At 49.9% G+C, this 27,370-nt stretch overlaps 1 protein-coding gene across 3 annotated transcripts in view; it reads right to left on the bottom strand.

Annotated features, from left to right (window-relative positions):
- LRFN5 (leucine rich repeat and fibronectin type III domain containing 5) overlaps nucleotides 1-27,370 on the bottom strand; it is a 75,758-nt gene that overhangs the window by 13,027 nt on the left and 35,361 nt on the right. For all 3 annotated transcript variants that reach the window (XM_083514799.1, XM_083514800.1, XM_083514801.1), the window contains exon 2: nucleotides 5,879-7,304. In XM_083514799.1, the coding sequence (XP_083370925.1) occupies nucleotides 5,879-7,284 (1,406 nt within the window). In that variant the 5' untranslated portion in view covers nucleotides 7,285-7,304. The remainder of the gene's footprint in view (nucleotides 1-5,878; nucleotides 7,305-27,370) is intronic.

Raw genomic sequence — 27,370 nt, 5'->3', positions numbered from 1 at the left:
CACCACTCTGGCGAGGCAGTCCACAGGCAGGCAGATAGGGTCTCAGCCTGCGTACCAGGTGGAGCTGGTAGACAGCCGCCCTGGGCACAGAATTAACCTGCACCTCCATGGACAGCTGTGAGTCCAAAGTGACTCCCAGGCTGCACACCTGGTCCTTCAGGGGCACAGTGACCCCATTCAGGACACAACCTGAGATGCCTCCGAAGACCCAGGACTGCCCTGGCTGAGCATCCTCTCTCGGGACAGGCTCCGTCCTTCCGCAGCCTCTCCTCCTCTGGTTTCTAGTCCCTGTGAGCAGCCCCACAAGCACAGACACACACAGCCCTCCCCACAGCCCCCAAGGGGAGTCCCCGGCAAACACTCTCTCGCCCGATGCAGTAACTGCAAGGAAACCTGCCGGCGTCCTGGGAGAGTCTGGGGGCTTGTGGGTGGCTTTGATCTGCAGGATCCTGCTCTCTCCCCAAGGAGGTGGCTTTGAAAAGTGGGGGAGAAAAAGGGAATAATTTATGACAAATCGGTTTGGAAAGGTGTGACTGCTCCATTAGGAGGCTTCAAAGCAAATCCACTTAGCAAATCCAACACCTTGTCCACGCGCTCTTCCGTCATTCATCCATGGATATATATAAATAAAAAATAATTCATGGATATCCTTTCCCCCTGTCGTTCCCTCCCCCAAACAGAGGGTGTTAGTGTCTCCCGAGTAGGGCTAACTTTCCAATCCTTGCGCTAATCAGATTACCTCGAAGGATTAAAGGTCAGCCGGGATGAGCCAAAAATAAAGCGCAAATCAAACCTGATGGCTGCAAAAGGCCTTTGCTTTCCTCCTGCCTGGAGGCTGGTTGGTGCTGGTGGAGAATCAAAGAGCCGCAGAGTTGGAAGGGAACCCCAAAGGTCCTCTAGTCCAGCCCTCTGCAATTCAGGAATCACTGCTCAAGGGTCCCTGACGGGCGGCTGCCCAACCTGTGTTTGAGAACCTCCAAGGAAAGAGAGTCCACACCTCCCAAGGGAATCCGTCCTGCCATCGAACAGCTCTCACCAGTGCCGGATTCACGTATAAGCTAAACAAGCTCTAGCTTAGGGCCCCACTCTCTTGGGGGCCCCAAAAAACTTAAGGAAAAAAACCTGGATGTACATTTCCAAAATACAGTGGTACCTCAGGTTAAGAACTTAATTCAGTCTGGAGGTCCGTTCTTAATATGAAACTGTTCTTAACCTGAGACACCACTTTAGCTAATCCTGAAGCAAAGTTCTTAACCCGAGGTATTATTTCTGGGTTAGTGGAGTCTGTAACCTGAAGCATCTGTAACCTGAAGCATCTGTCACCCAAGGTAACCCAAGATAAAAAAACAAATAAAATAAAACTGACCTACAGCAACAGTGTTTTGTGTTGTGGAGGCTCCTCTGATGTAAGTCATGGACCCCGCCCGCTAGCCTGCTCCCTCAAATATCACTGGTTTGCTCCTACAATGTGCCTACATTCTGCATGTGCAAATGGTTTTAGATACCTATTAGTTCCATCAATTACCATAGAGCAGGGGTGACCAACCCCCAAGAAGCTGCGATCTACTCGCTGGCAGTGATCTACCCCCTTAAAAACTGGCAGTGATCTACCCCCTTTTTGGGGGGTTCAGGTCAAAATTGTTGAGCTTTTTTAGGGAGGAGGAAAACCCTGTTTTTTAGGTTGGTGAGCTTCTTTGCAGGGAGCCAGTGAACCACCAGTGATCTACCACAGACATCCAGTGATCTACCTGTTGGACATCCCTGCTATATAGCATATATTCAACACACAAAAACAGCAACAATCTGCTGTTGACAAAGGACAGCTGGACATAGCAAGGGCCCCATGACCTTCAGGAGCCGAGGGCCTCATCAAACCTCCATCTGGCCCTGGCACTCAATGTTGGAAAGGTCTACCTAATGTTTCGTCGGAATCTAACCCTGGGAGAGCTCGTGATTTCTGTCATTCCTGAATTTACTGACCTGCTCTGCACTTCCTATAAGATGTTTTGAACGGTGATCGCCAGCTGCTTTGGCCACAGGCTCATTGTGGCACAGGGACCTCTGCACAATTAATTCAAACCAAATCTAGAAGTTTATCTGACTCCCTCAACCCTCACCTCTCTGACTTTGTACATTACATATTTATTCAGACTCAGCCTTTTCCCCTGATGGGACTCAAGGCAAAGTACAAAGAGCCAGTCCCCTCTTTCAGGCCACACTTTGGCTGCAACACATTTCAAGCAGGTCTGGGGAAATCTGGCATGCCAAATGTTGATGGGTTTTTAAAAAAATAAAAAATAAGTTATTTGACTTGGTTGATCAATTCAGTCCTTTTACATCTTTTGTGTATTGTGGCATTTTATACATTCTGACTCACTGTTATTTTTATTGATTATAATATAGTAATGATTTATTGCAATTGTTGAGGGTGAATTTACAGTGGTACCTCTGGTTATGTACTTAATTCGTTCTGGAGGTCCATTCTTAACCTGAAACTGTTCTTAACCTGAAGCACCACTTTAGCTAATGGGGCCTCCTGCTGCCGCTGCGCCGCCGGAGGATAATTTCTGTTCTCATCCTGAAGCAAAGTTCTTAACCCGAGGTACTATTTCAGGGTTAGTGGAGTCTGTAACCTGAAGCGTCTGTAACCTGAGGTACCACTGTATTAGCTGTTATTACATTCTAAATGCATTATTTGCTATTTCTTTATTTGATATAAGTTGTTTAGGTGAAGGTCATATTCTTATCTGCATTGGATCAGATTGCTTTGAGGTGCCTGATCTTTGCTGCTTCTGTTTTTTTCTTTGCTGCTTGCAAGCATCTCGTGTGCAGAGATACAGAAAGGCAGTATCCAAATAAAAATTGAAATGAACTACATTTCCCACCATCAGACATCTTATTTATGAAGAATATTTGTACTGCTGTGCCATACAAAATATCAAAGTGGTTTACACCAATAAAACCATAAAACCATCCCATAAAAACCACAACAAAATGAAACAAAAAGTCAGACATCAACAAAATGTTGTGGAAGGTTGCAGTTTTAATGGCCTGCAGAGGCTGAGAGGAATAGAATAGGAAGGTTTTCAGCAGGCTTTTAGAAGCTGGCACAGAAGGTCCCTGCTGAGTCTCCTGTGGCAGAGAGTCCCAGAGGACTGGGCTGAGAACAATGAACATATTTCAGGTGTGCATATTTGGCTACTCTTTCACCTCACTTTCCTAACCCCCAGCAAAACTCTCTGAAATGCAACGAGACTTGCACCAGCAGTGGAGACTTCCAGGAGGCTGATCCCCAGACTGATCCCCAGAGAGAACTTGCTGCAAGGCGGATCCAAAAGAGAAAATAACAGAACACCACTAGTAACCGCATACAGCTCCCAAGTTTAAACAGTTCAGCGCATCCTCAGAGATTTACAACCTCTCCTAGACAATGACAGTTCTCTTTCTCAAGCTCTGGGAGGAAGACCTTTCATCGCCTACAGACAGCCACCCAATCTTAAACAACTCCTCACCCACAATAATACAGCAACCAGACATAACACGGAAACTGGTACCAGAGCCTGCAATAAACCCAGATGCCAACTTTGCTGCCACAGACACCCAGACAACACCATCACTGGCCCCAACAACATCCAATATACCATCTCAGGCCGATTTAATTGCTCATCTTCTAACATTCTGTATGCCATCAAATGCCAACAGTGCCCCTCAGTTCTCTATATTGCACAAACAGGACAAAGGCCTACGCCAAAGGATAAATGGCCATAAATCTGACATCAGGAATCACAAGACAGAGAAGCCAGAAGGAGAATACTTCAGTCTCCCAGGACATTCAATACAGGATCTCAAAGTACCTGTCTTATTACAAAAGGATTTCAGAAATAGACTGGAAAGAGAAGTTGCTGAATTACAACTTATCACTAAACTGAAAACTATGGAGAGACCTGGTCTTAATAGAGATATTGGATTCCTGTCTCATTATATATGCTAATCATCTGCATAGTATCCCTTGCTTTTTCCTGTAGGACTAATTGCAGTCATTAACAGTCGCCAACAGGTTTACCATATCCGTTGTGCCAATCACCCATCTCCTACTTCCCTTCTGAGAAAAACTCCACCCCACCCTCCCACTATATAGAAGGGCCTGGTGACTTCTGTTTCAGTGTATCTGAAGAAGTGTGCATGCACACGAAAGCGCATACCCAGAACAAACTCAGTTGGTCTCTAAGGTGCTACTGGACAAGTTTTTATTATTATTTTATATATTAGGAGGCTGGGAGAGAGACTTGCCTTCCTTGCCCTTCCGGACATTTGCCCTTTGCTGCTGCCAGCCTCCTCGGGAGTAAGGCTATGGGAGCCAGCTGCAGACCAGCTACCTCTCCCTTGCCTTGAAGCCAAGCTCCTTGGAGGGCAGCAAAACCAGGGCCAGAAACATTACTGTTGGTTAACTCATGTCTTGCTGTGTCTCCATGTACCTAAGCCCAGACTGCTTTTTTTGGAATGGTAATATTGACTTTATTCTCCATTTGCCCAAATTGCTGATTTCTGTCATTTTTTGATTGACTTCCATAAACTGCGTTTTGTATACTTGCACTTCCTGTGCTCTGCATTTCGATGTTTTCAGGTGGCATACAGATAAAAATAAAGACTTCTAAAAGCACGAGGTAGAAAGCAATCCTTAAAAAACAATTAAACACTGCTAGCGTTAAAACTAAGTGCATAGATAACACCGATGGAAGCCATACCAGTAATTACAATTAAACTGGCACAGCGCCAGCCTTTTTGTTAAAAGCAGTCTGTTCCCAAATGCCTGTGGGGAGACGTCTTGGAAGACCGGGGCGGACTTGGGCAGAGGTGTAGCTGGGGTGGGGGAGATGCTCTGGATCACACATCTCTCCTGCGTGTGACAAAGGGCTCGGGTGCCTGCAGGCTCCATGCTGCCCCAAATGGCACTGTGGGGCTTGTGTCTGCCCACCCCCTCCCCCTCAGCCACCCTATAGCTGAGGGGGAGGTGGGGGGCAGACTCCAGGGAGGCTCCGTGCAGCGCGCCCTGCCCTGGCTCACCCCACCCCACCCTGGGCACAGGGGCTCCCAAGCGGCTAGCTATGCCGCTGGACTTTGGTAATCTTTCATAATATGGCTCTCTGTGTGAGGCCAAAATTTGCCCCCTCCACCAATGGATCGTCTCAGTTATGGATCTTCTGGATTTTGTGCCCCCTTGGCTCAGCACCCTGTTCAGGGAAGCCACCTGCTGCCAGGCGTCAAGGAATCTGATCCCCGACGGCAGCCTGGCAGGAATAGATAAGACAAGGAAGCTCTTACCAGTGGCTTTTATTCAATATTCACAGAGGAGCAATGGCGTTGCTCTGAGCAATCTCCACCCCCCTTCTCTCCTCATTCGCCAACAGCACCACCCACCTTACAGTTGTCGCTTAAAGCCATTTGGTTACAATCCTTTGCTCTCCTACTCTCAATGCCCGCCGGGTTCTGGGAAAAGGGGGGCCTGGAATGCTGTCTAGTGATAATGAGTCATCCAGCTGCTCCGTATCTGCTCCCCCCCCACTTCCTCTCCCATTATTTCCTAACTTTGCTCTTTGTCTCCCTCTGAGCCATGACCTTCCTCAAACTACTGCTGTAAATCTATACTGTCTTCCTCTTCTCTGGAAGACTCAGGAGGGCGAGTCAGTCTCCATCATTCCTCCTTCTTCCAGTCCCACACTGTCCTGAATTTGGCGCTGGCAAGACCTGAATGAAGAGGGTTTCTCCCCATCTCCTGCTGAGCCCACCTGACCCCCCAAGAGCCAAGAAGAGGCAAAGGGGAAAGGTTCCCCTCAGCGAAGGGAGCAGCTGATGGGCCAAACTGGTCAGGGCCCCTTACCTGTAAACAAGCGAGTCGTCATACGTCCCATTGTACTGGATTTGGAACATGCGTATTCCGGGGATATTCCTTTGGAAGTTGAACTTGAGGAGGGCGGTGGAGGACGTGGCCTCGGCCACCACCACCTTCTTGTCGGGGCTGACCTTGGTCTCCCCGTTGCTGCTGCTGCTGCTGCTGCTGCTGCTGGCATTGGAGCCGGACTTGGTGGAGGTGGAGATGTCCGAGGACCCGGGGTCTGGCTCGTGGATGTGGTTGGTGCTGTTGATGATGTGGGGCAGCTTGATGATGTGCAGGTCCACTGACTGCGTGGCCTCCCCGGCTGGGTTGGAGGCGATGCAGGTGAAGGAGCCCGTGTCCTTCATGGTGGTGATGTGGATGTCGAGGGTCCCGTTGTCGTAGACCAGTGAGCGCGTGGCGTTGGAGATCAGCTTGCCCTCGGGCGAGATCCAGTGGATGGCCGGCTCAGGGTCCCCGCGGGCCTTGCACCTCAGGATGGCCCTCTGCCCCTCCAGGACCCTCAGCTCGTGGGTGTGCCTCGTGATGAGTGGCGGCTCGCACAGAAACTCCTCTTCGGGGACCGACCAGAAATAGCGGCCCGAGAGGAGCGGCGGGGAGGCACAGGTCTCCAGGTCGTCCTCCCTGGAGAGGCGCCGCAGCCACAGCAGCTCGCAGTTGCAGTGCAAGGGGTTCCCGCCAAAGCTGAGGGCGAAGGTGGAGGGGCTGATGATCCCTGAGGTGGCCAAGACCTGGGCCCTCTGGAAGAGGGGGTCAGGGGGCAGCTTGTGCAGCTTGTTGGAGGTGACGTCCAGGCGGGTCATCTTGTGGAGGTGGGAGAAGGTCCCCTTGGGGATGCTGTCGATCATGTTGTGGTCCAGGCTGAGGGTGTGCAAGCTGACCATCTTCTCCACGGCGTCCCAGGGGATGGTCTCCAGGTTGTTGTAGGAGAGGTCCAGCTCCTCGAGCGCCAGGACGTCGTCGAAGGCCGTGGCGGAGATCAGCGTCAGCTGGTTGTTGTTGAGGATCAGGTGGTGTAGGTTGAGGAGCCCGCTCAGCATGTCGTGGGTGATCTTGGTCAGCCGGTTGCTGTTCAGGTGCAGGGCCCTCAGGTTGCGCAGGTCAGCGAAGGCGTGCGGGGTGACGAAGCTGATGGTGTTCCTCGAGAGGGTCAGGTCCACCAGGCTGGTCATGTTGGCAAAATCCTTGCGCTTGATGCTGGTGACAAAGTTGTCGGCCAGCCGCAGCTCCACGGTCCTCCGGTCGATGTTGGGGGGCACAAAGAGGAGGCCCTTCTTGGCGCAAAGGGTGGCGAGGTTGGGGGACAAGATCTGGCAGACGCAGCGCTTGGGACAGATCTGAGCCTTTGCCGCTATGCCAATGAAGAGCAGATACAGAAGCAGTTTTTCCATTGTAGAGCGGGGTCAGGATGCTGAGAGAGAGAGAGAGAGAGAGGAGAGGGGTTACATGGGGAGCACCGGGTTCAAGTGCCACCGGCACAATTCATTTCATAGAAGTGTAGAATTCTTAGAAGGGAACCCCCAGGGCCAACTGGACCTCCCCCCTGAACACAGCTAAAGAATCCATATCAGGTGGTCGTCCGACCGCTGCATAAAAGCCTCTGGCAAAAGAATCCAATGGGTCTCTTCACTATGGAACAGCTATTTGTGTATTTATTATTTCATAAAAATTATACACCATTTGATGGGGGGGGGGTGAATCTCCAACAACCTCAAACTGGTTTACAAATTGAATAAGACAATAACAGTATCAGGTTTTTTTTTAAAAAAAACCTCTTTAAAACTTTCAAGAAATAAGATCAGAACTTGGGTTGCCACATTTTGAAGAGCCAAAAAGAGGACGCTATGGCAACTTTCTTTTTAAATACCCCTACTATATGTAGGCTATAGAAGCTGTGAAATATTGCTGAGGGGGCAGAAGAAGGGAAGAGGAAAGCAAGTCTTCAGCCACCAGTTGTGTCTATGTCTCCTCCAGAAAGTATAGCCAGAGACATTTTGGTAAATTTTAAAAACCCACCCAGGCAGAGATTTTACCCCTGAAAAGGGGGGCATGTCGTGGAAAAAGAGGACACATGGCAACCCCCACTAGAATCTCCTTTCTTGCCACTGAAATCCAGTGTGTCCTCCCTGGGGGAGCAGCAGAAAACAAGCTGGCTCCCCCTTCCCTGCGCAAAAGGTCCCGGCTTCACCCCCCCCACACACACACAGCATCTCCAGCCAAGACTCCCACCTGAACCCCCGGAGAGGTCCTGCCAGTCCAGGCTGAGCAAAGTTTTCCGGGTGCCCTCTTGCATTATTGCAGCCCCACTTCACCCCAAGGTTGGAGGGACACCTGTCAGGGATGCTTTAGCTGAGATGCCAGCATTACAGGGGTTGGACTAGAGGACCTTTGGGGTCCCTTCCAACTCTACAATGCTATGATTCTTTGATGTTTTATTGTATTTTTACTATTTTGTTGGGAGCCGCCCAGAGTGGCTGAGGAGGCCCAGCTGGATGGGCCAAGTATAAATCAATCAATCAATCAATCAATCAATCAATCAATTATCATCTTCATATAACTCTGCCCATCCCATTGTCTGTGTCTCATCCACAAATCCCACCTTCCCCTGCAGCAAAGGTTAGTTATATTATGACACCAGCCAGGCCACCATAATGTCCTCCTCCCCCCCCCCATAGAATCATAGAATTTAACGCTTTTATGTTCTGGCTGCGCTTGCTGTTCTAGACCACTGCTTAAATCCAGGCACAAAGGCACAACAGGAATGCAGGCATTAGGGCATCTGCAGAAGCGAAGAAGGCAAGCACAGCTCTGCAGGATCAGGCCAAAGGGGCCCATCCAGCCCAGCAGCCTGTTGTCACAGAGGTCTACCAGATGCCCATTATGGGAAACCAGCAAGCAGGATTCGAACACAAGAGCCCTCTCCTCTCCTGAGGGGAGGTGCTCTTGTGCTGTAGCACATTAAAAGCAGGACGACCAACAACACCAAAGAACTGGAGCATTTGCAGCAGGAAAGTTGCAGGAGTTTAGCAGGGAATGAGGAGGCAGGCACCAGTGGCAGCTGAAGAAATATTGTGGCAGGGGCCCAAAGGGCCACCCTTAATGTGGTCATGTGTACCCCTGGAAATCCTTGAGTGCGCTTCTAATACTGAAGTTATGGTAACCTGTTGCTTTAAGACAGTGTTTCCCAACCTTTTTTGGGCAAAGGCACACTTGTTTGATGAAAAAACTCTCGAGGCACACCACCATTACAGCCCCGTGACGTCAGCGCGCAGCGTCACGCCGGGAGGGACGCCCGAAAGTGTAAGTTTCAATTTTTTTCCCTCCCCCTTGCCGGGGAACCTCCAAGCTTTGGGGGTGGGGGGGGAGGAGGCAGCAAAGCGAGGGACTGAGGGACTCCTCCAACGACAAGGGTTGGGGAAGAAGAGAAAGGGCTATTCCGCTCCAGTCACGGGAGGGGAATATGTACTGGCCCAACTGGTGTGCGGTCTTCGGAAAGCGGGGTGCGGGAAGGAAGCCTAGGCTCGGGGTCCACCGACCTCGGCGGAGAAAGGCAACAACCGGAGCCGATGACGAGCCGGCGCGTGCGTGCAGCGGCTGGCCTCGAGCTCGGGAAGCTGCGCGCAGCGATGTTGACGCGGGGCGCGCGAGAGCTTGTGGGCGGGGCGGGAGAGAGAGAGAAAGAGTTGGCAGCACCAGGCGCTGTTACTTATTGCGCTGCGGACGCTGCCAGCAACTGCGGTGGTTTTGCGGCGGCCGCCGACGCAGAACGTCCTCATCAGTCAGCTGAGCTGCCTGGCGGCGTAGGGAGCCGAGGGGCGGGGCTTCCTTTCTGAAGGAGCTGAGGGTGGGGGTCCTCCGGCGCCTTCGGCGAAACGGCGCCGGCCCAGAGCGCTTCTAGGAGGCTGCCTTTGTGCGCGACGTAAAGCCCTCTTTCCCTCCCTCCAGCCCCGTGTCACATGTGGAAAAGGGGGCTGGATCCAGTGACGCAACTCGGAAAACTGTTAGGGAAGCCAGAGCAGGAAAGTGAGTGGGAGGCGGCGGCGCCGTTTAACCCACGTTTCCTTTTTGAAAGAGAAACTTAAGTCAGTGTTTCCCAACCTTTTCTGGACTCGCCCGCCTCCCTCCAGGCAACATCTCGCGGCACACCAGGCAACATCTCGCGGCACACTAGTGTGCCGCGGAACACCGGTTGGGAAACACTGCTTTAAGAAACAGGTGATTTTGCAAGTTGCCTCCCCCCAATATTGGGGCAGGAATACAGCTAATTCAGGCGTCAGCAACCTTTTTCAGCAGGGGGCCAGTCCACTGTCCCTCAGACTTTGTGGGGGCCAGACTATATTTTGAAGAAGAAAAATGAACGAATTCCTATGCCCCACAAATAACCCAGAGATGCATTTTAAATAAAAGGACACATTCTACTCATGTAAAAACATGCTGATTCCCAGACCATCCGTGGGCTGGACTTAGAAGGTGATTGGGCCAGATCAGGCCCCCAAGCCTTAGTTTGCCTACCCATGTAATATGTGAATCAAAAAGATACAGCTCAAAGCTAGAACATAAGTTGTTACATTGTGCAAATGTCTGCACGTTACACGGATTCCCAAAATGCGTACTAACACAATGCAGTGGCGTAGCGTGGGTTGTCAGCACCCGGGGCAAGGCAAGTAATTTGCACCCCCTAACCCGTGGATTTGCGCCCCTAACCCTAACCATCAGATGTTGCGCCCAGTGCGGCCGCCCCCCCTGCACCCCCCACGCTACGCCACTGACACAATGTAACAGATCCTGGTGGGAATCAACACTGAATCAGCAAAAATTCCAGTGTTTACTGTGCATGTGTATTAAACATGAAATGAGGTAATGATGTACATGATTGGTGAAAATTGAAATGCTTTGCCTGAAACTTTATAAGTACCACTGCCTGGACCATTGGGTGGGGTTGCAGTTTTGCAGAATGATCCGACTGTAACCTATTGCTTTGCAATAAACCACGATGGACTCCTAACTCCTCATGTTTCTGGGATTTATTGGCATAAGCTCAAGATATAAGGTTTTTTTTGGCTTACAACAATATGACCACCCAAAATCCTTTGAGGTGCACAGGCTGAGAAAAGCGCCATCAAAGGCCCTATACAACCATCCCAGTGGCATCACCAATCACAAAGACGGCACAGTGGAAAGGATGCCAGGGAGTGCTAAGAAATACCAAATGCTGCAACATTTCTTCATGCATAAGTGACTGCCCTCAAGGTCACCCCTTGAAGAAGTGGGGATTTAAACCCGGGTCTCCCAGGCCCTAGTCTGACACTCTAACCAGTGCACCACACTGCCCCACAATGCAAGGTGTCATAGGACAGCATTAGGATGTCAGAAGTTTTATTTTTGACCCCTTTCCCAATGATTCCTCGCATGAACTTTTGCCTTGGGGGGCTGGTGTCTCCATGGCCTCTGACAGGGAACTGCGATCATAAACTCAAAGTCTCCTTCTGGTCCGTCACCACCAGCTCAGACCACACCAGAGTAGATATGTGGAAATTCAGTTTATTTGCCCCAGTGGCTCACCGCTTGGCCCAGGCTGGCACTGAAGCATGCTTTGGGGCTTCCATACGGTCAGGATTTGTCCATTGGAAATAATGTCAGGGTGAATTTTCAAAAAATCGGCAAAAATGTCCTTGTAGACCCAGACATATGGCAGCTCATGTCAGAAGGGTTGAGTTTTTTGGCAAATTTCCTTAAAAATAGCTCAACAACTTTGCCTCCCCCCCCCAAGTTCAACTTCTGTGTCCGGATTTGTGTTCAGCAACCCTTCCATCTTTGCTGGTTTCCTGCCCATTCCTCAATTTTGGAGAGGCCCCTCTGGAGTTCAGTCCCTTTTTTCTTTTCATAGAATCATAGAATTGAAGATTTAGAAGGGACCCTCAGGGCCACTGAGATGACCCCCTGCAATGTTTTTGCCATCATCCCAAACTCGTGTCTCCCGGCAGCTCCTGGCTCCCTCTCAACCATCCGCAGAGGTGAAACAGCTTTGACTCCTGCCTTGCAGGGGGTTGGACTAGATGACCCTTGGGGTCCCTCCCAACTCTGCAATCCTAGGAGCACATGTCTGAAACCACAGGCAAGATGAAGATCCAGGCTGTGCAATCGCCCTTCCCCCCCAGATAAATTTCCTTGGCTCCAACTTCGCTTTCCTTCCAAGTTAAAACTGTTTTATTGGAAGGAGATTGTGCTTTTTTCTTTATGACGGCTGAAGATTACTTTGCTGCTGATTTTCTTCTGCCTCCGTTTAATTATTTCCATCCCGCATGGTTCTGTGCACTTAACATTAGCCGCCTTGCAAACTGTTTTGTTGAAAAGGCAGGATATAAAACATATTAAAATGCTCTCTGTGGTTTAGGAAATGTCAGTGTGCAACCTCTGCCAACTCCCTTCATGTCCAGAGGGCTCGGCCTCCCAGCCCCAGACAAGGACCCCCATGGCCTGCCCTGATGGGGGACAGTCTGCCCTGCCCCACATCCAGAGGGTGTCAGGAGCCCAGGGGCCGAGCAATGCCACTGAGGGGTCTTTTGCAGCCTCCATCACAGACGCCCAGGAGACTCTTGTGTCCACTGGACAAAGGGAAAAAGCTTACAGAAACAAATTCATTTTTATAGGCAGCTGAGAGGGTAATCTCTTCTCTGCAGAATCCAATATTGCTCCAATTTATACGTTGCGTTGGAAAGAAAGTGGCTGGGCTCCTTTGCAGAGAGCCAGGCAGTCCAGGACTATAAATGTACCAATTAAACTTGTTCCCTTTCCCCAGCAGCCTGAACATGAGGGAGGCAGGTCATTCTGGGATGGAACCATAAATTTTTGGAATAAAACCATTTACGCTTTTCCGCGGAGAATATTCTTTTGCATTAATTCAGACTTCCAAGGGTGATGTTGAAGCGCATCCTTGAGGAAAAGGCCCCCAATTTCTCTGACCCTGGGGAAGGCAGGCCATTGGCAGCAAGGCTCCAGACACAGAAACAGGAGGCTGGACTAGATGGGCCGCTGGCCGGATCCAGCAAACTCTTCTTACATTCATAAATTCTTTTGTCCTCAGGAAGAGTATTGTGTGCATTTGGGAAGAGTGACCTTATTTTTTGGGTGGGGGGAGATGTTCAGATTTGACCCCAGATTTCTATAAGCTGCATTTTATTGCTTCCGTTTTATTTATCTTCTGCTCCTTGAGAGCTGCCTTGGGAGTCCTTTCTGGCCAGAAGGCGGCATGGAAATAAAGTCCAGCTAACTATCCTTTTCCCGTTCCCTACACAACTCCTTGCAAGCAGATTCCAGACAGGAGCACTTGCTCTTCCTCCCGCCAGCAGATGGGAGAGTTCCCCCCCCCCCCCGTGGCCCCTGAGGAACAGGAGCCACATGCCAGGGACAGGAGGCCAGGATGGCTCAGGGAACGCCAGCGCAGGACCATCGCGTCAGGCAACTGGCACCAGGAAATGCGCAGGAAAGAATCTCGCTTGTGCATGACGCTGCCTCTGAATGCCGAGAAGCTAAAGCAGTGGCCCATCTAGTCCGCCATGCTGCTCTCGCAGCAGCAGAGTAGATCCCCCAGAGGGAAATCTGCAAGCAGGATCCCAGCCCAAGGGATCTGGTCCCTCCTGGATTCAGAAGCACTGCTGACTCCGACTGTGGAGGCAGAGCTTAGCCCTCTCCTCCAGGGATCATATTATTATTAATAATAATACAGTGGTACCTTGGTTCCCAAACACCCAAAACCTGGAGGTATTCTGGTTCTCAAACGTTTTTTGGAAGCCAAACGTCTGATGTGGCCATCGGCTGTTGTTTCCGGGGCACCTGCACCAATCAAAAGCTGCCCCTTGGTTTTCGAACATTTCAGAAGTCAAATGGACTTCCAGAATGGATTAAGTTCAAGAACAAAGGTACCTCTGTATTTGGCGCTATTTTTCTATTTATTTTGCGTTTTTGTTTTTGAGGCTTTTTCGGTTAATTTGTTTTTGCCACGGTGTGGAACCCAGTTCAGCTGATTGACAGATTGTGTGACTGTGGAAATGGATAAAAGTCCCCCCTCCAAACAATTACTATCATCAGAGCAAGGAAGAAAATAATAATAATTTAATTTTCATCATCTACAATACTGTCTTATTTATTTTATAGTACAGTACATTGATTATTGCTTTTATTTATGGATCAATGGTCTCTTTAGGTAGTAAAATTCATGTTAAATTGCTGTTTTAGTGGTTGTTTCTAAAAGTCTGGAACAGATTAATCCATTTTGCATTACTTTATATGGGAAAACGGGCCTCGGTTTTGGAACGCTTTGGTTTTGGAACAGACTTGTGGAACGGATTAAGAGAATCAAGGCACCACTGTAACCAAGAAAAACCTGTTGCCTGTCCCCCCCCCCCCTTTGATGAGGTTCCTGCTTCATGCTAGCAGCTCAACTCCTTTGCAAGATTGTTTGCATTTCTAATTGAAACCTAAAGGTTTAGTTGCTTGATTCGTTTATTTGCACAACTCATTAATTGCTTCGTATTAGAAAGGTCAAAGCGGTGTACAAAAGGGAGGAGGGGAATACTTAAAATAACAATTAGAACATGTTAGTTAGGGGAATTCGAGACATCTGAGGAGAGCAGAGCGGACAGGCATCTCCTGTCAGCCAGCCAGAAGACGAGGAGGAAACTCTCCTGAAACAGATGACTGAACTTTTGCAGATAAGAACTGTAGTGATGGGGGCTTTCAGCTATCCTGGCATCTGCTGGAAATCTAACTCTGCCGGGAGCAGATCACCCCATAAATCCATGCCTTGCTGACAACCTCATCTCTCAAGCCGAGGAGGAAAGAAGGAACATCTGGAACTCTGCTATCCTGCACTTGCATCCAAGGAGGAAGTGACGGGTGAAGGGTCAGGCGCAGAATCATAGACCATAGAGTTGGAAGGGACACTAAGGGTCATCCAGTCCAACCCCCTGCAAGGCAGCAAAAGCATCCCTGACAGGTGACCATCCAGCCTCTGCTTAGAAACCTCCAAGGAAGAAGTCCACAACCTCCCGAGGGAAATCGTTCCACTATGGAACAGCTCCTGCTGTCAGAAAGTTCTTCCTGATGTTTAGTCAGAATCTCCTTTCTGGAAACTTAAATCCATGGCCTCGAGTCCTACCCTCCAGAGCAGGAGATATTTGAAGATGGCTCTCCTATCTCCTCTCAGTCTCCTCTTTCCCAGGCTAAACATACCCAGCTCCTTCAACCGTTCCTCATCAGGCTTGGTTTCCAGACCCTTGATCTTCTTGGTCACCCTCCTCTGCACACCTTCCAGCTTGTCAACATCCTTCTCAAATTGTGGTGCCCAGAACTGGACACAGTATTCCATGTATGGTCTGACCAAGGCAGAAGAGAGCGCGGTACTATTGCTTCTGTTGATCGGGACACTAGAATCATAGAATTGTATTGTTTGAAGGAAGCCTGAGGGTTATCTATTCCAACCTCCTGCTGATGCAGCCTAGAATTGCAGACTACAGTGTCCATCATGAGGCTCTCACAGAGACCTACCAGAAGCCCCCACGGAGAACCCAAAAGCAAGGAGGGCCCAAGTGAGAGAGCAGCAGCAGCAGCCCTGTCTTCCCAGACGGAGCTGAGATTGGCAAGGGCCGTAGAAAACAACAGAAATGGGTTTCCCCAGCTCTGCGTGGAGTAAGGAGGAGGATGTCAATGGAAGGTGAAGTTTGACGCTTAGGGGGAAACGGCAAAATGTTAACGGATGACAGGAAAAAGTCAGAAATGCTTACAGATTTGACAGAGATGGAAAATGATGTTGACAGGCTGGAAGGCTGGGCTAGCACCAGGGAGGTGACATCCTCCCTTTAAAATAAACCCTGGACCTGGGTCCCAAGAGCAAAAGGCCCAACGCTGGAAGCAGAAGCTGTGAGCTCAGCAAGCAGGAGGCGCCAGGAGGGTCTTTGACCTGAGCAGGTCACCAGGAGGTGGCTGAAAGGACAAAGGCAACCTAAGGCTGCTTGGGTGGGAACAGAGTCTCCAGCAGACAAACACAGAGAGTCTTCTACACTGACCAGGCTGGTCTGGAGTCCGAGACACATGAGAATCCACATTATAAGGAGGAGGCAGACCAGGACGGAGGCTGGAATGGCAAGGGGCCTGGAAGGGAAGTCCTGGGAAGAAGAGTTGGAGGAGCTGGGGAGGTCCAGAGTGGAGAAGATTCTTGGCTGCCAGTCCTGCAAGACCTGATCCTTCCCTTGCGAGCCTCTTGAGGCACCTGGCAAGGGAAGGCTCTGGGGCCCTGACAGATGATGGCTGGACTGACAGGCGGACTGATTCCAGCTACAGGAGCTGAGGCTTCCACAGAGGCCCTCTTACTTGTGAGCCCTGAAAGACCTTCTTCTCAGGATGCCTGCAGACTCTTGGGGTGGGGTGTTGTTTAGGGTGTTTTCTTGGGGTCAAGATTGAACTCTGGAGATGCTAATTTCACTGCTATTGGTATTATTATTTTTTGCATCTGTATTTTTCAATCCTTTTATGACTTATGTGGGGAGTGTTTTAATTTTGCTGTGTTTGTTTTGATTCATTTGTTTTGAATCTCTCCATTTTGAAAGGATTTAGCTATGGAAAGGCAGCACACAAATAAACAATGGTGATGATTCAGGTGAAGGTGAAAAGGGGACCTGGCAGCTGCCCTGGAAGAGCTGAAGAGGGAGCAGGATCCTGCTCTCCATTGCTCCAAAGGTCAGGCCTGACCCCAAACCGGTGGGTCTTGCAACAGGGAAGCGAATGTCAACTCCTCCCGATACGAGATGCTCAGCTATGGAAGAGCCTGTCCTAAGAACCAGAGTCTGGTTAGGGGTTGTTTTTAAAAGTCTGGAACGGATTAATTCATTTTGCCTTACTTTCTATGGAAAAGCACACCTTTTGGAATGCTTTGGTTTTGGAACGCTTTGGTTTCGGAATGGACTTCCGGAACAGATTAAGTTTGAGAAGCAAGGTACCACTGCATCCAGAACCATTCACTTGTCTCCAACTGCAGAGCAGAGCCATTCTGGATAGTAACCAGTGTGGTGTAGTTGAGCCAGTGTGGAGTAGTGGTTAAGAGTGGTAGTCTCGTAATCTGGGAAACCGGGTTCGCGTCTCCGCTCCTCCACCTGCAGCTGCTGGGTGACCTTGGGCCAGTCACACTTCTTTGAAGTCTCTCAGCCCCACTCACCTCACAGAGTGTTTGTTGGGGGGGAGGAAGGGAAAGGAGAATGTGAGCCGCTTTGAGACTCCTGAAGGGGAGTGAAAGGTGGGATATCAAATCCAAACTCTTCTTCTTTTTCTTCTAACCACTGTTAACCACCTCCTCCATGAATCTGTCCACACCTGGGAGCATATTCCAGGGTTTAACCCTGCACCGTGGGACTCACAGCACTGTAGAGTTGGAAGGTACCCCCCGAGTCATCTAGTCCAACCCCCTCCCTCAATCACAACTCAAGCATCCCTGACAGAGGACTCTGGCCTGCCCTGAGTCTTCAGGCGTTGGGATCTGGAGTGAGGAGAGAGCCTTGGTGTTTCTTTTAGCACCCTCTGCATCTCAGTGAAGCCAGACTCCTTTACTCTGCGGAGACCTTGAGGAGAATCGCTGCTCAGAGTTTCTTCTTGGGGGGGGGGGTTGTAAGTGAGGGAGGAGAAAGAGCAGATCATTCCTTCCCCGTCTCCGGAAAAGACATCTTTGTTTCAGAAGAGGGGTGGGCGGCTCTCTCCCTGGACCTCCACGTATATTTATCCTGCTGCTTGTGTATTGTTTTAATTATCCAGTGTTAATATTTTATGGGCATTTATCATGAGCTGCCTTGAGAATCCTTTAGTAGCAAGACCAAAGATGGAAGAGATCAATAGGCACACAAGTTCCATGCAAGCTTGGAAGGAAAGTGGCTCAGAGATGCCCCCCCCCCACCTTTCCTGGAAAGCTCAGAGAAAAGTTGAAAGCCATCCATCAACTCCTGAACTGCTCCATGTTGGATTAACCCCTGCACTGCCATCACTTCTTACGCTGCACCATCAATGCGCAGGGCCTCTCCCTCTAAGGCTCACCCCAGGCTTCACCAAGAAGATAGGTCTGTGTTTGTTTGTCCCTCTAAGAAAGGTCTCTGCCCATCCCAGCCTCCAGTCTCCGAGGGGAGAAGCCCAGAGCTCAATGGCAGAAGGCATGGTTTGCTTGCAGATCCAAAGGGGCACAGCTGATGGAAAGAATTCTGTAGCTGTGATTCCTGCATTGCAGGTGCTTGGAAGAGATGAGCGTTGGGGTCCCTTCCAACTCCTTCTCCCCCCCCCCCAAGAGCCTGTGTCAGGGAGCTGGACACAGAGCCTGGTCTGGTCTGATAAGGCAGATTCCCACAGGCCTAATCTAAATCATATTGGGAGGGGGAGATCCAGGAAACAGAGACCAAGGCAAGTCTCACAGGGGTTGAAGATGGACTCCCTCTCTTTGCAAGGCATGGGGGGGGGGTGAGAGAGAGAGAGAAGAGAGGGGAAGAAGAAACTTTTCCAGAAAGCTCTGAAGGGCAGCTTGGTAGGAGCCGAGTCTCCAGCAGGATACTATCCACAAGGAGTGGGGGAAGGGAAGTGTCCTCCCTCTCTCCAAACACGGAGAACTCCTGGGCATCCCATGAAGCCGAACGTTGGAGGAGTCGGGGCAAATCAAAGGAGGGACTTCTTCACGCAGCACAGAATTAAACTGTGGCACTTGCTCCCGCAGGGGACACCAGTTGGAATGGCTTAAAAGAGGTTTGGACAAATTCACAGAGGAGGAGGAGGAGAGGGCTCTCCAAGGCTCCCAGGCTCCACCTCCAGCCTTCTGGTCGGCCACTGCAAGAACAGGATGCTGGACAAGCTGGGCTATTGGCCTGATCCAGCAGGCTCTTCAATCTTCTTCTGCGGGTGCAAAAGTCAGCCACGTCGCCCGAGAGCACGTTTCCTCCTGCATCAACGCCTCCTGAAGCTCTGCCTTTTTATCGGGTTCTCAAAGCTCCAAGCCCATCTGCTTCCAGCAAAGCCTCCCAAGGCTGGGTTGCAAATGAAGAGGAAACCCCTGTGGCAACATGTGGAGGCTGGAAGGGAGGAGAGCAAAAGCCGCTGCCTTTCGTTTTGCCAGAGAGAGAGAGAAGCGCCAGGTCAGCTGCTTCGTAGGAGCCGCTGCAGCACCTCCAGGATGCGGCTCTCGGGTTCCTGACATCTCTCATCTCTCCTCTAATGGATGCAGCCAGAGAGTCTTGGTGGAGCCACAGCAGCAGCAGCAGCCTGTGAATTATTGATGGGGGAGCAATAATGCGCAGGGAGCAGGCGGGGGAGAGGACCCCACCCACCCCTCTCCTCTCAGCAGGCCTCCCCAGCCAGTGCAAGGAGGAAGAGGCCAGGCCTGCGCCTCCCCTTCTCTCCCTGCTCCAAGGAGAGCACAGTTAAACCACGGAACTCTCCCCCACAGGAGGCAAGGATGGTGCAGAAGAGGATTGGACAAATTCACAGAGGAGGAGGATAAGGCCAGGGTTGCTCTGCTCTGTCTCCACAGCAGGAGGCGGCAGTCCTTCCGAATGCCAGTTGCTGGAAATCCAGAAAGAGGAGAGCGTGGAGATGGACAAGCTGACTTTGCAGATAAGAGAAAGAATTTTTTAAAAAAATTATTGGAACATATTCAAACAATATTTGAAATACCGTTACGGGGAAATCGAAATTTTGACCAGTTTAGAATAACTTCTGTAAGAAAAACAATACTAAAATATAGTGGAAAAAACAGGAAAACAAACTCTCAGGACCCAAGTAAGAAGGGGAGGGAAGTCAAGTATAAAAGGAATACGAATGAATCAAGCGATTAAGGACAAATTTTTATTTGTGTTTTCTTTATTATTATTTAGAGATACATGTTTAGTCGTAGGAGAACTGAGATGTTATAATGTGATTCTATGAATAAAAATGAAAAGAAACCAATAAAGATGATTTGCAAAAGAAGAGGAGGAGAGCGCTGTGACACTTGGGGGGGTTCCATTGGGGGCATCTGGCCAACCAAGAGGACGCTGAACTAGGTGGACCATTGGCCGGATCCAGCAGGCTCTTACTCACATTCCTGTGGCAGTGATAGCCAAGGGCAACTGCCTCCTTCTCCCCACCCACCCCCTCTGCTGGGCATTCTTCCAGCACCACTGCCTGGGAACAGCGTGTGGCCCCTGGCTGAGTGTGTGTGGCGGATCAGGAGGGAAAGTGCTGGACTTGAGTCTTGGCGCAGAGGGGCAAGAGATACCAGCCATTCAGAAGCCCCTCTGCTTCCTGCAGAAGCCCCTGGCAGCATCTCCAGTTGGGGGGTGGGGAGGCTGGGAAGGGCTCCATGCCTGAAACTAGACCCGCTTGTTGGTTCAGCTTCTGACCTGCCTGTTCCTGTCCCTGCCTTAAGGAAACAAGAACCTAAGACTATCCTAATGTCAGCTTCTGCACTTAGGCGGGAAGAACCAGATGCACAAATATAGGATGGGGGGCACCTGGCTTACTAGCAGTACATGTGAAGAAGATCTAGGGGTCTTGGAGGAACAGAAGCTGAACATGAGTCCACAGCGTGATGCAGCTGTAAAAAAGCTCATGCTGTGCTATGAGAAGTGAGAGCTGGACCATCAAGAAGGCTGACCGCCAAATAACTGATGCTTTTGAACTATGGAACTGGAGGAGACTCTTGAGAGTCCCATGGACTGCAAGAAGATCAAACCTCTCCGTCCTGAAGAAAATCAGCCCTGAGTGCTCACTGGAAGGACAGATCCTGAAGCTGAGGCTCCAAGACTTTGGCCACCTCATGAGAAGAGAAGACTCCCTGGAAAAGACCCTGATGTTGGGAAAGATGGAGGGCACAAGGAGAAGGGGAAAACAGAGGACGAGATGGTGGGACAGTGTTCTCGAAGCTATTAACATGAGTTTGACCAAACTGCAGGAGGCAGTGGAAGACAGGAGGGCCTGGCGTGCTCTGGTCCAGGGGGTCACGAAGAGTTGGACATGACTAAACTACTAAACAACAACAACAACAACATGCTATGCTGTATGAACAGAAGTGTAAGTCTTCTCCAGAAGACTGTAAACATCCAATTCTCCTTTCACTCGTGCTGCAGGGCAGGGGGCGAATTCCGCCTTCCCCACCATGAGCCCACCTCTCCCACTTCCAGGTCATCTCCTTGCTTTGCTGGGTAGTGGTCCTGCCCTTGGCTCCCGCCTGCCTCAGAGGCGAGTGAGATGCTGCTCCTCTTTGGCGACACCCTCAAGCAGGCAGAGTGGGGGCGAAGACTCTTCCTCCTGACTCAGCCTCCATCCTCAGAGCAGAGAAGGGTTGTCTACCTTCTGTGGAGAGCAGGGCTGGTGGCCTGGACCGGCTCTCTGCTGTACCAGGGAAGCCTGTTGCGCCTTGCGTGGCCAGCAGAGGATGCTGGTGGTGCCTGCACTGCCACCAGCCAATCCTGGGTGGGCCAGTGGGTGTGGGCTGGGGAGCAAAGCAGAGGGGAGCCTTCCCAGTCCCTTCTGCCAGTGCGGTCCCCTCTTGGGGCATTTAAGGAGGCTGTGGCAGGACCTGACAGCTCAGTTGGAGCTGGATCTTGCCTGAAGGAGCCCTGCTCTCCTCCAAGGATGTGGGGTGCCTCGTTAAAGGGGTCCGGGGAGAGGGGCTTCTGCCCAGATGCCCAGTCAGAGTTCAGTGGGTCACAGCACACCTTCAGAGGGTGATCTTGTGGAGTCACCCTTATTCATAGGGAGATCCTTAATCCAGTTGGGCTGGAAGATTCAGGATCCAGTCCACCCAAACCTACTGACATCAGTGATCAGTGAAATTGTGGCCTGTTGACTCCCAAGCCCGTGTCCTGTGTTGGAGGCCTCTCTCCACCAGCAGACGGCTCGCTGGCCCCCGCGTACAATCCTTTCAACTGACTGCTGGTCCTTGAGAAATAGTAATCCTAATTCAGGGCGGCAGGGGAGGAGGAAGAGATGTTTCCTTCCCTTCCAAATTGAGAACTCCAAGCACAACAGCAAAACCTGAAGCGCAGGAGGACACCTGTGCAAATCCCTTTTGTGCTTTTTAGCCAGGACAGGTCTGGACACCCAGCCAGAAGTGCTCTCCAGACCTCAGGTGCCCTTTCTAAATCACTACAAGAACTGAAATGCAGCCTCCCCTTTGGAATTTGCGCCTCTCTGGATTTCTCCAACCAAGCAAGGGGTACAAAAGTGCATGTCTGGAGTATTAGGCAGGTGTGTGTTGTGTGTGTGTGTGTGTGTGTGTGTGTGTGTGCATGCATTCGTGGAAAAAATGCTTTGCATTGGGGGAAATTGCTTGCAGAAATGTTTGTTTACCAGGAGAAATCTGCACTGAAATGCTGATGAATATTCATGAGGACTTAAAAAAACCCCAAACTGACAGGTCCACCCACCCTGAGATGATGTCCTCCTCCATCAGGATTGTGCGGTGTGTGCAGCCCCCCCCCCCCTGCTGCCTTTGGACAGAGTCCAGCTCAGGGCTGAGCTCCTCCTCCTTCCAGTCCCAAACAGGCAGCGGATTGTGCTGGCCCAGTTTCATCGTTCTTTTAGTAAGCCAGACTGGGGAGGTGACCGGTGGGAAGAATAGAATTGCAAAATTCCCTAAACCTAGAAAACATGCAAAGAAGTGTTTGGGGTGCTGGAGCAGAGAGCCCCACCCCCCTTGACTGATTGACGGACGTCAGCTGCCAATGCTGAGGCTTCCAGAGAGACCAGAGACCAGCTTCTTTTCATATCTTTATTTTGAGAACTTATTATGACTTATATGGGGGTTGTTTAATTTTGTTGTGTACATTTTGATATGAGACCCCTTATTGCTTATGACTGCTTTTGTTCTATTTTTGTAAATATGCAAATCGTTTCATGTTGCGAGCCACCTTGAGGCTTTTAGCGATGGAAAGGCAGCATGAAAATAAACTAAGATGATGTGCAAGATCTCCTTAGGTTTCTTTCTCTTGCAACTAATTGGCCGTGTCTGAAAACATTTACAAGAACTCGCATATTAATTTCCAAGGAAAGGGATAAATCTACTGGAAATTACTCGGAAACCAGATTAAGGCTGTGATCCTATACACACTTCCATGAGAATAAGTCCCATAAAATCGAACAAGATGCACATAGGATTTGACTGTTAAGTGCATTGGAGAGATGCTTTCTCCTTAATCAAATATTTCAGTTCTAGTTAACGACTATTTTTGGGAGGAGGGGCAGTTTGAGCAGGTCAAATGGGGATGGTGCACTTGTTCAGTCAACTAAACTGAAAAAATCAAACATTTGTTTAGGTCAGCACAAGCATTTCAGAAAACTGCATCGCTGCGCATGACAGTAACCTAGAAATTCCTAGCAGATTGTTGACATGGATTTATTTTCCATTTTATTAATTGCATCATGACCAGATTCCGTATCACCCATCCAACAAGCACAGGTTTCCAACCCCGAGATTCAGAAAGATTCCTGCCTCCAACTGTGGATGCAGAGATGAGCCATTGAGACTAGTCATCATCAAAAGCCTTCTCCTTGGTGAATTTAGCTCTTTTGAAGCCATCTAGTTTGGTGGTCACCCCTGCCTCCTGTGGGAGGGAGTTCCACAGTTTAACTCTGTGCTGCACAAAGAAGAGCGAGGATTAGGGCTAGGGAATATTTCAATATATCGCCCAAAACTGCCTTGAGATGCATATCATGATACAGGGTTTATAATTTTTGACCTGGCAAAATATCGCAAATCATGATGCTTGTTTGTGTGTGCTATGCCAAAATCAATGTGGGGGGAAACACAGAGGGAGTCAATCCTTCTTTCGAGTCTGCTAACTCTGTTGGCTGAGATCTCCACTGCCTCCTGCAGGGAGCAGTGAATCCCCAGAGCAGAAGCTGGCAAAAATCACAATGGAGGAAAAACCATGACGCCAGCTGATACCTCTACATAGCTCCACCCTTATTTCAGACATTGTGATATATCAACATATTGCGATGTTTAACTGGTGATATATCATGGACCACTTATAAACGCCATCTCCAACTCCTTGAAAGATTCCATCAATGGTGTTCAAAAAAATTTACACATCATTTGGGAACACAGGCAAACTAATATCAGTGTACCGGAAGAAGCAAAGATCACCAGTGTGGAAGCAATGATTCTTCAACATCAACTTTGTTGGACTCGTCATGTTGTGCGGATGCCTGACTGTCGTCTTCCAAAGCAACTACTCTATTCTGAACCTATTGCAGTCGTTAAGAGTCGTCAACAGGCTCATCTCAGCTATCTGCCAATCACCCATTCCCACCACCCTTCTGAGTAATACCCCTCCCCACCTTCTCACTATATAGAAGGATCTGGCAACTTCTGTTTCAGTGTATCTGAAGAAGTGTGCATGCACACGAAAGCTCATACCAAGAACTAACTTAGTTGGTCTATAAGGTGCTACTGGAAGGAATTTTTTTTGTTTTAAAAGGGAAAGCATAATGCTGGTGGTCAACAAAAGAGGTTTAAAGACTCTCTCAAGGCAAATCTTTAAAAAATGTGGTATAAGCAATGATAACTGGGAAACACTGGCCTGTGAGCGCTCCAGTTGGAGAACAGCCTTTACCAAAGGTGTCATGTGATTTGAAGACCCTCAAACTCAGAACAAAAGGGAGAAATGTGCTAAGAGGAAGGCACGCTTAGCAAATCCACACTGTGATCAACTCCTGCCCAGAAACCAATGTCCCCACTGTGGAAGGACGTGTGGATCCAGAATTGGCCTCCACAGTCACTTATGGACTCATTGTTAAGAAGACTGTGTTCATGGAAGACAATCTTACTCGGCTACGAGGAATTGCCAAGGAAGAAGAAGATGTTGAAAAGCGGACATTGCCCAGCCCTAGCAAGGATGCATTTTTGAGGACACAAACATGGGATAAGAGTATCCTGCTGAATGAGGCCAATGAGTCTCTTGCTGCTCCCCTCCTGCGCGTGGCTGATCAGGCAGCTTCCGGGTGCGCTACCTGCAAAACGCTCTGGAACCTGGGAGGTGGGAGAAGCTCCCGCCTGCTCCACGGGCTGAGTGTGTCTCCCAGCCGGCCTCCTCATCAGAGATTGCCGCCTGCTCTTCCTCGAGGCGAGACAGTTGGCCCCTGAGTGGCCTAATTCTGCCTAAGCCGCGGTCCGATGACACGTAAGACCCGGCAAAGCCCCAGGGTCCGCAGGGACAAAGCTGGAGTGTGCAGAGCATCCGCGGGGTGTAATCCAGTTATGCTAAGTCACTCAGAGCATCCTGCACATTACACCATGAGACCCACGTGGGGCTATTCATGGCCAGCAGGCTCAGAAATAGCACAAGGCAGCATGGCACAGACGGGGGGGGGCGGGGGGGAGATGCTTCTTTTCCAGCCCAGGAGGCTGAAGGGCTCAAGGCCAACATCTCAGCCTCTCTGTCAAGGGCTGAGGGGAGCAAACCCTCCTCAAGATGAGAGGCAAGAGGTCCAGATAACAGGCTGCTCCTTCTCACCTGGGCCACCTTTCGCTTCTGAAGCTGCAACCCTCGAGCCAAGAGCAGCATAGAATCACAGGACTGAAGGGACCCCAAGGGTCCTCTAGTCTGACCCCCTGCAATTCAGGAATCTCAGCTAGAGTTTCCATGACAGATAACCCCCCCCCCAAATCTGCTTACAGGCCTCCAAGGAAGGAGAGTCCACTCCCTTATGATTTCTCCAGTTGGAGAACAGGATCTACCAAAGGTGTCGTGGGCTTTGAAGAAACTCGAACTCAGGACGCAAGGGAGAGACATGCTAAGAGGAAGGCACGCTTGGCAAATCCACACCGTGATCAACTCCCTCCCAGAAACCAACGTCCCCACTGTAGAAGGACATGTGGATCCAGAATTAGCTCACACAGTCACTTACGGACTCACTGTTAAGACCATGTTCATGGAAGGCAATCTTACTCAGCTACGAGGGACCGCCAAAGAAGAGGAAGGATATCATAAGATCACCGAATTGTGAAGTTTGGCTGGAACCATGATCATCTAGCCTGACCCCCTGCAATGCACGAATCTCAGCTCAAGCATCCTTGACAGATGGCCCCCAACCTCTGCTTAAAGGCCTCCACGGAAGGAGAGTCCACCACCTCCCAAGGGAGACGGCTGCACTGTCAATTAGCTCTTACTGACGGGTCAGAATAAATGGAGGGGGGGTTGTCCATCTTCCTGTTCCCACAATGGCCAGCTAGGTGCCCTGCTCCCCCTCCTTGGGAATGAGTCTACATCCTACCTCGCAAGGCTGTCACAAGTAGAATCCAGTGAGCATTTGGGTTCATAATGGAAGCTTCTTGCAGGACTTGAATTCACACACGAAATCCAATGCAGGGGGCGGGGAATTGAACTGCCCAAAGCTCTCCTTCCTCTCCCCAACCCCCTCACCCCCCCCAACACAGCAGCATTTCCCCTGGCTCTCCTTCCTTGCACCCCCCCCCCCAACTGCAGAGGCAGAGAGTGGGGCAGTCGAGCCCACCTGACTGTAGTTAAATTGTCAGGTTTCAGCCAATCTGATTTAAAATGCTATTAATGCCTCTCCGCTTTCAAGTTGTCCAATTTGAATTCAGATTAGTGATTAGCATAATAGTGTTAATTCCAGATACCAGCACACACCACTGATTTGATATTAATTTGCTGTGGCCTATGAATTTTTTATGCATTCTCGGTTTTACTTTTCATTTTTAATTGCGGCGGTGTGGAACGGCGTCGCGCGCCTGCAATAAAGAGCATCTTGGAGCCCCCAGAGGGGGCAGCTGAGCTCTGGAGACTCTTCTCCAGGCAGCCAAAGAGCGGCAGGTGAGGAGGTGTGGATCCATGGGTCCTCCTCGCCAGAAGGATCAGCCCCAGAGGAACCTTTCTGGATTTTTCAGAAGAGATCCATGAGCCACTGGGAGAAGTCATTTCTGAGCCACAGTTTCTCCTGGGGATTTGGGGGGGGGCAATTATATCACCACTTTACTTGTTTTCTACTTATTATAGTTTTATCTATGCTGTAACCCCATTTGGAAGACTCTGTAGCTTTGGAAAAGTTTGGAAATGGGAAACCAAAACAACAGACAGGGTTGTATGTTTGGGGCTTTTCAGTTTAGAGAAGATGCAGCATGATACAAGTTTATAAAATTACGCATGTCAAGGAGAAAGAGAAGTTTTTTCTTCCTCTCCCGTGAACATTCAATGATGGGGTTATAGTTTTGGTTTTTGTTTTAACTATTTATTTTGTGCTATTTGCCCTGAAATCTTTGGATGAAGGGCAGTATATAAATCTAATATCATCCTCACCATCACCATCTGAATGTTGGGAGTTTCAGGATAGATAAAAGTAAGTCCTTCATACAGCAGATAGTTATCCTGTGGAACTCCCTGCCACAGTAAGTCATGGTGGCCATCAACCAAGATGGCTTTAAGAGGGCATTAATGGAGAAGGCTCTTGGGGAGA

The sequence above is a fragment of the Podarcis liolepis genome, assembly GCF_965112155.1.
Source record: "Podarcis liolepis genome assembly, chromosome: 1".
NCBI classification, from domain to species: Eukaryota; Metazoa; Chordata; class Lepidosauria; order Squamata; family Lacertidae; genus Podarcis; species Podarcis liolepis.
This window is presented reverse-complemented; position numbering and strand designations above follow the sequence as displayed.